This window comes from Fusarium vanettenii (assembly GCF_000151355.1).
Source record: "Fusarium vanettenii 77-13-4 chromosome 3 genomic scaffold NECHAsca_2_chr3_3_0, whole genome shotgun sequence".
Classification (NCBI taxonomy): Eukaryota; Fungi; Ascomycota; class Sordariomycetes; order Hypocreales; family Nectriaceae; genus Fusarium; species Fusarium vanettenii.
Genome location: NW_003315880.1, coordinates 1,494,858 through 1,507,962, shown reverse-complemented (window position 1 = coordinate 1,507,962; position 13,105 = coordinate 1,494,858). Strand labels below are relative to the sequence as shown.

Genomic DNA, 13,105 nt, shown 5'->3' with positions numbered 1-13,105 from the left:
TAGACTGAGGCGGAGTCGAATAGAGGCCGCGTCATGACAGATATCAGGGCGTCGGCGCCTGCCCTTTCAGGGGTTTGGCCATCAGTGCTTAGATGAGCAACTGTGTACAAAAAGATGGGCATAGAAGGAAAGACAAGATACCTCGACGGGAAGAAAGATTTACTTTGTATATTCAAGAAGAGACAGAGTGGGTTTTCGTATTATACTGGCGTTTAGAGATGGGGAAGAAAGATGGATGGTTGGATTCCTGACCTCGCCAAGACGGGAGGCAGATGCAGCACCTTTGACAAGGTTTTACAATTTCATTTTCTTTTAAACCTACTATTCACATTCACTTCACATTCATCAATTACAGCCCAGTTCCGAGACAGACTTGAGAGGATTGGGAGTTTGACAAGGGCCTCGGCCCAATAAGACGTGACGCATGTCGCAGGTTGTCTCGAAACTTGATTTCCTTGGAAGATGGGGCCGAGAGATCGACGACGCCTCATGAAAAACAAGCATTCCCGGACATCCGGGGTCGATAGAGTTGGACAGCCAACCACTTGATGAGGGTGACAGTTGTGGCCTCGTTCTTCGTTGGGACTTGGGGGGGAACGAGGCGCAGCTTGTAGATTTGCGACATGGGGGCGGCAGTTTGAATGGATTCTGGAGTGCCAAGACAAGATGATGGGCATGGTGTTTTAACACTGCCCTGGATGGGGCTGTTTGGTGGAGATCGGCAAGGGGTATTTGACGAAAGATGTGGTGACGATATCTAGGAATTGATTTTCGCTTGAGGGCGTATCAAGCTTCAGTGGACATTGATGAGATGGCGAGAGGGGATGGACATAATTCACGGGTTAGAGAGGTGAAAACACAGCCAATTCCATACGGTGTTTCTTGTCCCCCCCTGGGATGGCCGGGAGATGGGGTGTGTGTGGTTGAAATAGTGGCGTTTTCACTGCATTCTTAACCCGCCCCGAGCGGTGCTTTATCTTGACGTTTGACGCAGCTCTATCGATACGGTTGCCATGGAACCCCAATAACTCCCGGACCGACGGCCCCGTGATGCGTTTCACAATTGGAATTGGTGAGCTGTTGCAGCCGCAGCGATAATCCCGGCAATGTCGGACTGACGAGGAAATATGTGCGTGCGACAGACGGGGGACTGCGGGCGGGAGTGGGTAAGCGGACGTTTCCATGGTAAGCTGATGCATATGAGGGTAAGATCTCATTTGTACTTTGGGGACTCTGCATGGTTTTGGGAATGATGACGATGGTGATTGTATTGTGGGTTGAATTCCAAGTTTTGAAGCGATTTCTAGACTCGTGTCCTGGTGGCTGCGACGCCAAGCAAAAGAGATTAAGTCGAATAAGCTTTTTTGCCAACCACGCAGAGACCACCATCAGACTTCAAAGAAGAGGTCAAGATTGGCTTGGCGGTTGACGTCTTGTCCGTGGCTCGGTTCGCAGGTAGTATTAAGGTTTCTGCTGAGCCACTGGACGGCCCAACACGCCTTTCCCTCGCTGGGAATCGGCGCTTCCTGGATCGAGACTGGGGCCAAGAAGCCAAATGACTGAGCAACAGTGACAAGCGGCAGAAACAGGCCCCAAACTGGAGCTTCCTAGCTGAAAGAAAGACGCTCACCCCTGTAAAACATGTCACTGACGGTGGATGTGGTGGGGACCTCAGGGAGCTCTCAGCGGGTTGCGGGCTGGTTGCCGGCCAACTCGACCTCTTTTGACCAATCATGGCCCGCCTACATCAAGCTCCTTCTTTAATGTGGGTCGCCGATCTCGACCCATGTCCTACGTCAACGCGGGTTCGAGCTTCCTACCCACTTCCCTTTCTTCAAACCTGGGCAAAGGAGGCCTCCTGGAATCTCGAAGCTCCGTACCACGTTTTTTCTCTTGCACATTCGCCCCAAACACCATCTCGAATTCAGGCTGTGCTCCTTCACCGCAGCTGATACGTACGCGCTTTCACACCGACAGAGCAGATAGCTACCTCGCTGAGCGGGGTTGATTGACACTGCCTTCTTTGAAGCAAAGGTTCTTGGCTTCGCTACGCGCGCGCTCTCTCTCTCTCTACCCGGGTCGTCCGTTTCGTCTTCTCTTCGTCCACTCCTTTCGGCCCTCGTGTCACATCGCGGGTTATCTATCAATTTGAATCACGAGAAGCTTCAGCAGACGCGGGAGCCATGGTTTGTGAGTAACCTACGACTTTATAACCTTTTCGCCTGCATCCATCTCGACCCGTTTCCAAGGTCACGACATAGAGCCGTCTAGAACGTGTCCCCCCAAGTTGTACCCAGGTCCATGGAAGAGATCGGCAACTTGTAAATGTCACATCTTCCATCCTCTTTATCCATCCCATCGTTCCCCCTTCTTCCCATCCCGACACTACAGTACCACACCCCCCAGAAAAAACACCCGACCCCTCCCAAGTGTGAGTCCCAAAGTTGCTAGCTAGCTTCGTCTCTCCACGGGTTGGGCGCCACTCACGGGCACAAGCGAGAGAGAGCCCATATTCGTTTGAGCCAAATCTTGGCCGACCCTTCAAACCCTTCTCTTTCCCTCACTCCCCAATCCTAATCCTATCCTACGGACACGGGAACGGGCAAGGCAACCGCATCAAACGATACCCCCGACCCTGCAGAAGTGAAGCGATCTGAGCGGATCGAATCGTCGAATTGAGTGAGTAGGACCACTGGCGAACAGTGTCCATTCCCTTGCTTGAGCCTTGCCTTTGAGTTCTTTCAGCTTTGGGCAACTCGCTCTCTTTCATCGTTACTGAGGCGCTTCTCCCTCGTCTTGTCATTCATCCCCAGCCCTACTTTCGCCCTCTCTCCATCCCTTTGCAAGCGCCAGCCCCTTCGGGCCATCTTGTTACAAGCTTCAATTCCGCAGATCACACGAGGCGCAGCAGGTCCCTCTTTCACAAACGCAGCCAAGAAGTCCCTTGCGGCCTAGACCGGGGCCTGGTCAGCCCAGCAGCCAGCCTTGTTTGTTCGGTTTCTGCTTTCCTGTTTGAGACAAGAGTCTCTGTGCTGCTCATCTACTCTCTGTTGTTGGTCCCAGCATCTTGTCCTGCTTAATTGCTTGTTGTTTCCTCTTGGCTTGTTCCCAATCGCATAGAAACGATTTCATTTACTGACTATGCCGGTGTCTTGATTCGCCATCAACAGCTCTTCCATCCTTCAACCATTACATCAGACGTCAAATGTCTAGCAGGTCTTCCCACGCGGCCGACGAGAACTCGCCGCTCATCGCCAATGGCGGTGCCTCGTCGGCCCTCCAAGATACCCTCGGCCATGTCCATGGCAATGGCAATGGCAACGGTCACATCAGCCTCAGCCGAGGCTCAAGCACCATGACTTTTCTCTTCGACTCGAAGCATACACCGGGTCTCGATAACCATAACTTTGCCCTGAGGCATCTCGCCTACTCGTGGCATGTCACCAAGGTGACACTTCTTAGCAGTATGTTTGCGCCCGACCTGAAAACACACTTGGTCGCATGCGACTGACTCTTATTATAGGCTATGTCAATTTCCTTCTGATTATGGTTCCCATTGGCATTGTCGCCGGCAAGCTGGGCTGGAATTCCACCGCCGTCTTCACTATCAATTTCTTCGCCATTATCCCCCTCGCCGCCGTCCTTTCGTTCGCGACCGAAGAGATTTCTCTGAAGCTGGGTGAAACAATGGGTGGTCTGTTGAATGCTACTTTTGGAAACGCCGTCGAACTGATTGTGCGACTCCCCACGAGAAAATTGGGCTCTATTCAAGATGCTAACTATATGCGTAGGTCAGTATTGTTGCGCTCAAGGAAAAGCAAATCGACATTGTCCAGGCCTCGATGCTCGGCTCGATTCTCTCCAACCTTTTGCTGGTGATGGGCATGTGCTTCCTGTTTGGCGGTCTAATTCATCGTGGTCAAACTGGCAGTGGTACAGAACAGGTCTTCTCTTCGGCTACTGCTCAGACTACCTGTTCGCTCATGACACTCTCGTCTGCCTCGCTTGTCATTCCCGCCGCCGTATGTTACCAATTTCAAACGCTGGAAATCAACCGACTAATATTTGGTATAGTTGTACGCTGTTCTTGACCAGGGCGGCTCCAGGGACAAAGATCAGAGCATCCTCACACTTTCGCGCGGAACCGCCATCATTCTTCTTCTCCTCTACGTCCTTTACCTCGTCTTCCAGCTTCGCACCCACAGCAACCTTTTCGATGCCGAGAACCAGAACGCTGGTGGCGAGGGCGAGGAGCCTGAGGAGCCTACCCTTGGCACTGTCAGCGCTGTCGCCGTCCTTGTTGTCACCACCATCCTGGTAGCCATCTGCGCCGACTACCTCGTTGGAAGCATTGATGACCTTGTCGAGACATCGGGCATCAGCAGGGCCTTTATCGGTTTGATTTTGATCCCTATCGTTGGAAACGCCGCCGAACACGTTACCGCTGTTGTTGTTGCTGTTCGGGACAAGATGGACCTGGCTATGGGTGTTGCCATTGGCTCCAGCATCCAGATCGCTCTTCTCGTCACCCCTTTCCTTGTCATTGTTGGCTGGATCATTGGCTCCGATATGAGCCTTCACTTTGAGACCTGTAAGTTTTGGACAGCCCGCAGTTGTACGAAATGTTGGATTCTAACATGCTCTAGTCCAAACCGTTGCCTTTGCCGTGTCCGTTCTTGTCGTCACCTACACCGTCCAGGACGGCAAGTCCAACTATCTCGAAGGCGCTATGCTTCTCGGTCTCTACGCCATTATCGCCTTGGCCTTCCTCGTCACCCCAAGTGGCATCATCGACGGCAAGATTGGCGTCTAGATTATATCACCCACTCGACCTTTTCCCATAACCGATATTACCACACTTCAACCATGTGTCTCTGGATACCGGGCGACGTTGGATGCTCCGCAGCTATTCGCGAAACTGGGTCTAAACTGGGCAGCAAAGATGGCTCTCAGAAATATGAGAGCGCTAGCCACAAGTTTGCCCACCATAATTCGAGCCGAATTTTTCATATTTGTATTACTAGGATCAGACAGTCCTCTGGATAGGACTGAGAAACTGAAAACAAACAGATTCAAACAGGGGAGGGGAAGGGATGTGGAAGGGAAGAAGAAGAAGAAGAGGGATTATTATCGCCGTCGCGCATTTTCGTTATGTCAAAAGAGGGAGAGGGTTTATGATACTAACTGTTTAGTCGTAGTCCGCATGCTTTGCAACCGCTTTTCCTTCATGTTTATATCATTGGACTGCAAGGTCGCTAAGAGGCGACGAGTGCGAAGGACAGCTCAAATAGGAATTAAAAGCATTAAAAAGATGTCAATCGTAGTCGCTGTTGTTCTTGGTTATGTTGTTTGTCTAGCTCAGGTAACGAGTGGTTTGAGGGGTGTTCCGAGATATCCTATCCGTAGATAGGTCGGCATCATTGGAACCAATACGCTTTCAGTTATATTTCTTTGTATAGAGATAGAACCTCGTGTTGATTGGGTAGTGAGCCGCAACAAGTCTGACGGTAGAGCGAGTTTGAGAACCTACGCATGGATGAACCTACATGCAGACATAGTCATCGAGTCGCTTACACTGGATCGAACGAGGGCCTGTGTAGATGCGGAACCAAGCATAGGCCTATCGAATGGTGGTGTTTTTCATTCATTCATTCACCCGACTAAATAAAGGAAACGCTATCTGAAGGCCTTGATCACTGGGTCTGCATGGCGTTGAGGTGGATGTACACTTTAATGCAACTGGCGTCGAGGATATATGCTCTCGTCTTTGTTTCTATTCCAAAATAGGCAATGCAGGTATCTCTCTATTTTCAGATGGTAGGCTTGGACATGGGCGCAATGATGCCCTGCTTCATGAGCACGCGAGGCTTGGTGCTGTCCTGGAACGTCTCCTTTGTCTGCCATTCGGGTCCGACGGGCAGACGCAGGGAGCGCTCGTACTGTTGACGGGACTCGAAGGGGTGAGGGAGTTGTGAGGCGAGGTAGCGGTCGTTCTGAGTTTGCTTGTTAGTGTTGATTCTTGAAGAACAAAGGAGTGTGTGGTGTTTTACCTTTTTGATCCGCTTCTCGTTGATCATCACCTTGTCCAGCTTGGCATCCTTGCGATCCTTCTTCTTGATACCCTCAACCTTTGTTAGGAACCGGCCTTGATGACGCTTCTTCTCCTTTTCGCTCACACCATCACCGACCCATGATCCCCAACCAGGAAGAGTATTATCAACGACCTTGTCATCGTCCTCTTCAGCAACGTCTGCCTTTTCACGGTCAAACTCTCCGACAACGTCCTCGCCCGCAAAGGCACGCGCCACCATTTCCTGGTCGCGGATCGCGAGGGGGAGATGCTGGTCAGTGTCTGATTCGGCATCTGAAGCTTCCTCGTCGGGTTTGGACTTGTTCTTTGACTTGTGAGAGGCGACGATGACGTTGGATGAGAGGTCGAGGTCGCCGACGTTGGCTGCTGACTGGCCCTTCTTCTTGCGGCGGGTTTCACCGCGAGACCAGGCGCCTGCGGTTGATGAGACGGTTCGTGAGGAGTCGAGGGATGTGATGTTGGGGATGGCAGGGTTGTAGCCAGCTCCGTTTGTAGTTATCACCACATCGTCGTCGTCGTCGGAATCTTCTGTTGGCTTTTGCTTCTTGGCCGTCCGAGTTGGCTTCTCGAAAGCTGGCTTGAATGCCTGACCTTCAGCGGCGCCGTACTGCCGACGGCCAACCTCTTCCATCTCCTCATCGCCGTCACCATCAAACTCCTCACCGTCGAGCTCTCGTTGGATCTGGCGGATGAGAGCATCGTTGGCCTCCTTCTTGGCAGCCTCGGCTTTTTGCATAAACTTCATGCTCATGAGACCCTTCTGCGGCACATCTTCCTCCTCCTCAAGCGCCGCCAGCTGTCGCCGCAGCGAAGCATCGCCGTTATCAGAGTCGCTATCAGATTCTGAAGACTCATCAGAGCCACCGGCGCGGCCCTCTTTCCTCCGTCGGAGCTCCTCATCCTTGCGGGCCATCTCTGTCAGACCAGCCCGGAAGTCGTCATCCCACACGGCTCGCTTCGTCTTGGAGCCGATCTTGGCCCACTTGCTCTCCTTGTGCCTCTGTCCGACACGTTCAAGCGCACGTCGGCGATCCTGAGCCAGGCGCTCTTCGTCAGAGTCAATCTCGCCGGCCTCCTCCATGGCCTCCTTGGTAGCCATCTCGTCACGCTCGCGCTGCTTCCTGTGTACGCGGTGGTAGGCCTTGCTCTTGATCTTCTTGATGCGCTTGGCTCTCTTGGCCTCACGCGAGTTGAGCTCACGCTCCATGCGCTTCCGGGCCAGCGCTTCCTTCCGTGTGAGCTCGTTACCCTCCTCGTCGTACTCCTTCTCCTTTGGCTTCTGGGGCTTGTCCATGGTCAGACCGCTCTGCTCCATGATGGACATGATGGCGGATTCGAGCTCGTTGCTGGGGTTCGAAGTAGTCAGGGGTCGGATTTCAGTTGTATCCAGACCAGCAGTGGCCGAGTTTTGTGGTAGAGGGAACACCAAGTGCTCTGCTCTTCGATTCTGCTTGACTGTGTCGTTCCATCGGTCCAGCGTCTCGTTTGTCTTTTCGTAGGCGGCACTCCGGTCCAGGCGGTCCTGTTGTCGCTTTGCCAGGGGAACAACTAGCTTCTTGGTAGCACCGGGACGCTTCTCCTTTTCTTCCTTGTTCATGAGCTTCATCGACTTCTTGACGTTGGCGTCGCTGATGCCTGAGAGTCCCAGGTCACTCAGGCTGATCTTGGTTTTTGATTTGGGCTTGTCCTCATCGTCGTCCTTCTGACCACCGTAACCCTTGATCAACCCCTGGAGAGCTTCCAGCTTCTCTGGGTTGGCTTCTTGATCGTCATCATCGCTGTCGTCCTCGTCATCATCATCGTCCTCCTCCTCGTCTGAAGCATCGTCATCGGATTCTGAAGAACCAGACTGGTCCCTGCCCTCAGGCTCTTCGTCCGAATCCTCTTCAAACTGGTCGAGCGCTGTTGCTAGGTCAATGGCGTCTTCGCCAAGTGTCTGGCCCTCGTCGTCCTGAGAATCATCCACCGAGTCGTCATCCTTTTCAATGTCAGTTTAGGCTCATGCTGTTTAGCTCATGAGGGAAGCTACCTCTTGATGTGTCGACTTGCTCCCGCGGAATGTGTATCCCTCAAACTTTTCCTCGTCGCTATCACCAAACGCCTCGTCACTCTCAATCTCAGAGTCCTCATCGTCTTCTCTCAGACCGCCCAGCCGCCACTCATTGCCCTCGCTGTCACTTCCATCCTCGGCGCCTCCGTCGGCGGGTCGGCTAGGCCTCTTGACCTTTTTCCTCTGGGGCTCATCCTCCTCCTCTTCTTCGTCCTCGTCGTCGTCTTCGTCTCGGCCGTGCTTCCTCTCGCTCTCGATGTCGGCGTCGAGCTGCCTCACGCGGGGGGTCAACTTCTGCCGGGGCGCAAAGTTTTCCTGGGCGATGCCAAAGGCGTTGAGGGCGTTCTTTTGCGAGCGCGCCTTGGACTTTTTGTTGTTTCCGGTATTTTTGGCCTTGGGATTGGCCAGGAGTGATCGGCCGTGAGCCTGACGTCCACCCATTTTTGCTGTTGTTTTAAAGTTGGCGGCTCGTAAATGTGCCCGTCTTTGCTGCGATCCTCAAACACTTTTTCGCCAATATTTTCTGCCGCTCCAAAAAGTTTGGGCGGTGAAGCGACCCTTGGCTTGGCGGGGCCGACCTTGGCCGGTGGGGGCACTTACGGAGATGCGGCCTATCACTGACGCCTTATTCCCTAGCTCCTTCCGTCCTGTCCAGGGTGACCCACCCCACGCGGACCTGGACCGGCGCCGAACCCCGAAAAGCACCATCGCATGGTCGAATTTAATATTTGGTTCGTGGTTCGTGGTCCTCGTATGACCGATTGACTGACTGACAGCTTGACAGCACAGGCAATTGGGCCACCGCCTTATCTTCCACCTCTCCCCTCCAATTCCCTCTTTCCCTCTGACATCCTCAATTGCCCTGTTTTGCTCGCAATCATGGCGTCCTTCGCCCCCGGGTTCCGGAGGTTATTCCTCCAGGCCTCGGCCTCGGCGCCCTCCAAGTTCTTCGTCTGCAACCAGTGCCTCCGGGGAGCTGCCCCGCGGACCATGCCCTCGCGCATCCTCAACCTCGTCCCGTCTCGCTCCTACGCCGATGCTGCCCTCCGCAAGCCTCTGGGTACTGTCGCCGAGCAGGTCTCTGCGCGCCCCGCCCCCTCCGTCTCTCAAGCTGCCAAGAAGGCATGGCCTGAGACTACACACAAGGGCGTTGGTTACTGGCTCATTGGTAGCGCTGTTAGTGTCTTTGGTATCGTCGTCTTTGGTGGCCTGACAAGATTGACCGAGTCTGGGTATGAATTGCACTCCTAAACACCTTATATGCTGTATCTGACCTATCCAGCCTGAGCATCACTGAATGGAAACCCGTCACCGGTTCGCTCCCCCCCATGTCCCAAGCCGACTGGGAGTCCGAGTTCGAAAAGTACCGCGCCTCGCCCGAGTTCAAGCTCCTCAACCCTCACATGGACCTCGAAGAATTTAAAAAGATCTACTTTATGGAGTGGTTCCATCGTGTCTGGGGCCGCTTCATCGGCATGTCGTTCGTTCTGCCCACCGTCTACTTCATCGCTCGCCGCAAGGTCACCCCCAGGATGGCCTTCAACCTCGCTGGAATCTCTGCTCTCATCGGCTTCCAAGGCATTATCGGCTGGTGGATGGTCAAGTCTGGCCTCAAGGATGACCTGTTTGCTCCCGGATCTCACCCCCGTGTATCTCAGTACCGCCTGACCACCCACCTTGCGACCGCTTTTATCTGCTACTCTTGGATGCTCGTCTCTGGTCTCCTTGTCCTGCGCAACAATGTCTGGATGGCCAACCCCGAGATCGGTATGAAGGCTATCAAGGCCATTTCCAACCCTGGCCTCCGCAACTTCCGCCGTGCCGTCTTCGCTGTCGCCGCTCTGACTTTCGTCACCGCCATGTCCGGTGGCCTTGTCGCCGGTCTCGACGCCGGTCTCATCTACAACGAGTTCCCCAAGATGGGTCTGGGCCTGTTCCCTCCCAAGAAGGAGCTCTGGGACAAGTTCTACTCGCGCAAGGAGGACCACTCTGACCTCTGGTGGCGCAACATGCTCGAGAACCCCAGCACCGTCCAGATGAACCACCGCATCCTCGCCGTGTCTACCTTTTGCTCCATCGTTAGCCTGTTCATCTTTGCGCGCACGAGGCGCATAAAACCCATACTTCCGCGGAACTGCGTGCGTGGTTCCACTGGCCTGCTCCACATCGTCTCGTTCCAGGTCGCTCTCGGCATCAGCACACTCATCTACATGGTTCCCATCTCCCTGGCCGCCGCTCACCAAGCCGGCAGCTTGGGTGTCCTGACCGTTGCCCTCATGTTGGCATACAGGCTGCACGTCCCTAAGCCCACCCTTCGTCTGCTCGAGCAGCGGTTGAAGCAGATGCAGCTGCGAAAGTAAACGAGATGGCATGATGGTGGTGTGATTGCACCAGAGGACGTGCTTCCACCTGTAGAATCAGAAATCGAATGTATATTATTATGGAACCAACCAACAGTACAAATGGAACGGGATAGGAATGTAGGGGTGTATAGATGACTGTGGTCTGAGTTGATCAGCCGACTTGGATCATTAGAAGCATTGTAGAAAAACTCGACTCTAGGAAGCATCTTGTTAACATGTTAAGCCCTCTAAGGCGGGACATTTCTCTTTTTTTTTATTTCTATCTCATATGAGACTGCATCTACCGTCCAGATCTGATTTGGAGTCCTAGTGTAACATAACTTCCGTGCTCATGACATATTCTCTCATGACATGATGCCTCGCTTCGATTTCCATTTTACTTGTGAGCTACCCATGACATGTTAACGACTGCGCTTGAAACTAGACCGGGGTCATATCTTACCAATGCCCTCCTCGGGGATAGGCTCAATGCCGACCACCTCAGCAGCCAGCTTCTTCGCATCCGCCTTGTCGTCCTTCATGAAGGGGAACGCAAGGACCTCACGGATGGTGTAGTTGTCAGTCAGGAACATGACCATTCGGTCGATACCCATGCCCCAACCACCGGTAGGAGGCAGACCGTACTCGAGCGAGGTACAGAAGTTCTCGTCGATGAGCTGGGCCTCGTCATCACCCTGGTCCTTCTGGCGAGCCTGCTCCTCGAAGCGCAGGCGCTGGTCGAAGGGGTCGTTCAACTCGGTGTAGGCGTTGGCAATCTCCTTCTTGCACACAAAGGCCTCAAATCGCTCGCAAAGACCGGGGATCTCGCGGTGGTACTTGGCCAGAGGGCTCATGACCTGAGGGTGGCCAGTGATGAAAGATGGGTTGACGCACTTCTCCTCAATGTACTCGCCGACCAGCTTGTCGATCATGCGGGCGTTGGTCAGAGGAGGTGTGCAGTCGAGCTTCATCTTCTTGAGGATGCCCCTGAGGAAGTCGTTGGTCTCCTGAGTGTGGAGTTGGTCACCGGGAGGGAACTTCTCGCCAGTCGCCTTCTCAAGCTCGGGGATCATCTCATAACGGGGCCAGGGCTTCTCCCAGTTGACCTCGTACTTCTCGCCAGACTGGGTGTGGAAGGTGGTAACGTAGCCACCAGTCAGGTACTTGACCAGACCAGAGACCATGTCCTCGGTAATGTCCATCAGGTCGTTGACATCGGCGTAGGCCTGATAGAACTCAATGGTGGTGAATTCGGGGTTGTGGGTGAGGTCAGCACCCTCATTGCGGAACTGACGTCCAATCTCGTACACTCGGTTCAGGCCACCGACAACAAGCATCTTGAGGTACAGCTCAGGGGCGACACGCATATACATCTGCATGTCGTACTCGTTGTGGTGAGTGGTAAAGGGCTTAGCAGTGGCACCGCCAGCAATCTGGTTCATCATGGGAGTCTCAACCTCGACAAAGTCACGCTCGTCAAAGTAGCGGCGGATCCAGGTGATCATCTTGGATCGAGTGACGAAAACATTGCGCGCCTTCTCGTTGCAGATAAGATCGAGGTATCGCTTGCGGAATCGCTGCTCGAGATCCTTGAAGCCGTAGTGGTCATCAGGGAGGGCGTGGAGACAAGGAGTCAGGAGAACGACTTCGGTCGCAAAGATGGACAGCTCGCCCTCCTCACCCTTCTCAATCTTGTTCTTGGGGGCAGTTCTAACTCGCATGTCAGTTTTGTCTCTTATCAGTTCTCTGGTCTACCAACCTGCCAGGGTATCCAATAATGCCGATAATGTCACCTCGGCGAAGATGCTCGTGCTGGTCCTCGAAAGCAGGGGCGCCTTCTCGCACCTCCTGAGCCTGGCACAGGATCTGAACCTTGACGCCCTCTGTCCGGACATCGTAGAAGAGAAGCTTGGAGCCCGATGCTCGCTTGCCGTGAACTCGGGCACCGATCTGGATGATCTTGTCCTGGACACTCTCACCAGACTTGAGGTGACCGTAGTCCTTGACAAAGTTTCGCAGGTCGTAGTCGACGTGGAACTTGTGGGGATAGGGGTTGGGGCTCTTGGTCTCGCGGAGCTTGTTGATGTTTCTCGATCGGATCTCGAAGTACTGGTTGGGGGTGAGATCCTTCTCGGCGGCCTCAGCACTTCCGACCTTCTTGGGAGGGGCCGCGGCAGCAGGACGAGCAGCAGCCTTCTTCTTCTTCTCCTCCTCCTTCTGGCGGGCCTTCTGGCGCTTCTTCAGCTCGGTCTTGGAGACTCGCTCGCCAGTGACCTCGTCGAGGTGCAGGTTGGCGACCTGCTCGGTCGGGGGGGCAGCCTCGTCAGCCATGATTGCGTCTGGTATCGGTCGAAGAGGATTGAATGACAGGAAATTCAGATCAGACGTCGAAATCTCTGCTGCCGATTAAATGAGTCAAGGTCTGTTGTTGTGACTCAGTGGAACAGAGTCAGGGCATGGATTGGAGGGGCAGGGGAGGAAAGAAAGTGGTTGTGCGCGCCACAATCGCGGGGTAAATTTTCAGCAGGCCATGGACCAACCAAGTGGCTCAGCCACCATTCGATAAGAATGAAGCATTGGAGTATCTAATTGTTAGAGAAGACCACCTGCAACAGACAATTG

At 53.8% G+C, this 13,105-nt stretch overlaps 4 protein-coding genes across 4 annotated transcripts; 2 read left to right on the top strand and 2 right to left on the bottom strand.

Annotated features, from left to right (window-relative positions):
* Positions 1-3,205: 3,205 nt before the first annotated feature.
* NECHADRAFT_35565 (uncharacterized protein) lies at positions 3,206-4,813 on the top strand (the record flags this gene model as incomplete). Its single annotated transcript, XM_003053041.1, has 5 exons — positions 3,206-3,464; positions 3,524-3,735; positions 3,792-4,022; positions 4,075-4,591; positions 4,647-4,813. 5 exons carry the CDS (start codon positions 3,206-3,208, stop codon positions 4,811-4,813), a joined length of 1,386 nt encoding a protein of 461 aa, XP_003053087.1.
* Positions 4,814-5,810: 997 nt separating this feature from the next.
* Positions 5,811-7,004, bottom strand: NECHADRAFT_35954 (uncharacterized protein; the record flags this gene model as incomplete). Its single annotated transcript, XM_003052534.1, has 2 exons — positions 5,811-5,993; positions 6,051-7,004. The coding sequence occupies 2 exons, from the start codon at positions 7,002-7,004 to the stop codon at positions 5,811-5,813; spliced, it is 1,137 nt and encodes a 378-aa protein (XP_003052580.1).
* A 2,016-nt stretch (positions 7,005-9,020) lies between these two features.
* Positions 9,021-10,732, top strand: NECHADRAFT_103747 (uncharacterized protein; the record flags this gene model as incomplete). Its single annotated transcript, XM_003053040.1, has 2 exons — positions 9,021-9,373; positions 9,424-10,732. The coding sequence occupies 2 exons, from the start codon at positions 9,021-9,023 to the stop codon at positions 10,499-10,501; spliced, it is 1,431 nt and encodes a 476-aa protein (XP_003053086.1). The 3' UTR covers positions 10,502-10,732.
* Positions 10,711-12,814, bottom strand: NECHADRAFT_67315 (uncharacterized protein; the record flags this gene model as incomplete). The annotated part of the gene is made up of 3 exons (XM_003052533.1): positions 10,711-10,891; positions 10,947-12,193; positions 12,243-12,814. 3 exons carry the CDS (start codon positions 12,812-12,814, stop codon positions 10,881-10,883), a joined length of 1,830 nt encoding a protein of 609 aa, XP_003052579.1. The 3' UTR covers positions 10,711-10,880.
* Between the last annotated feature and the right edge of the window lie 291 nt (positions 12,815-13,105).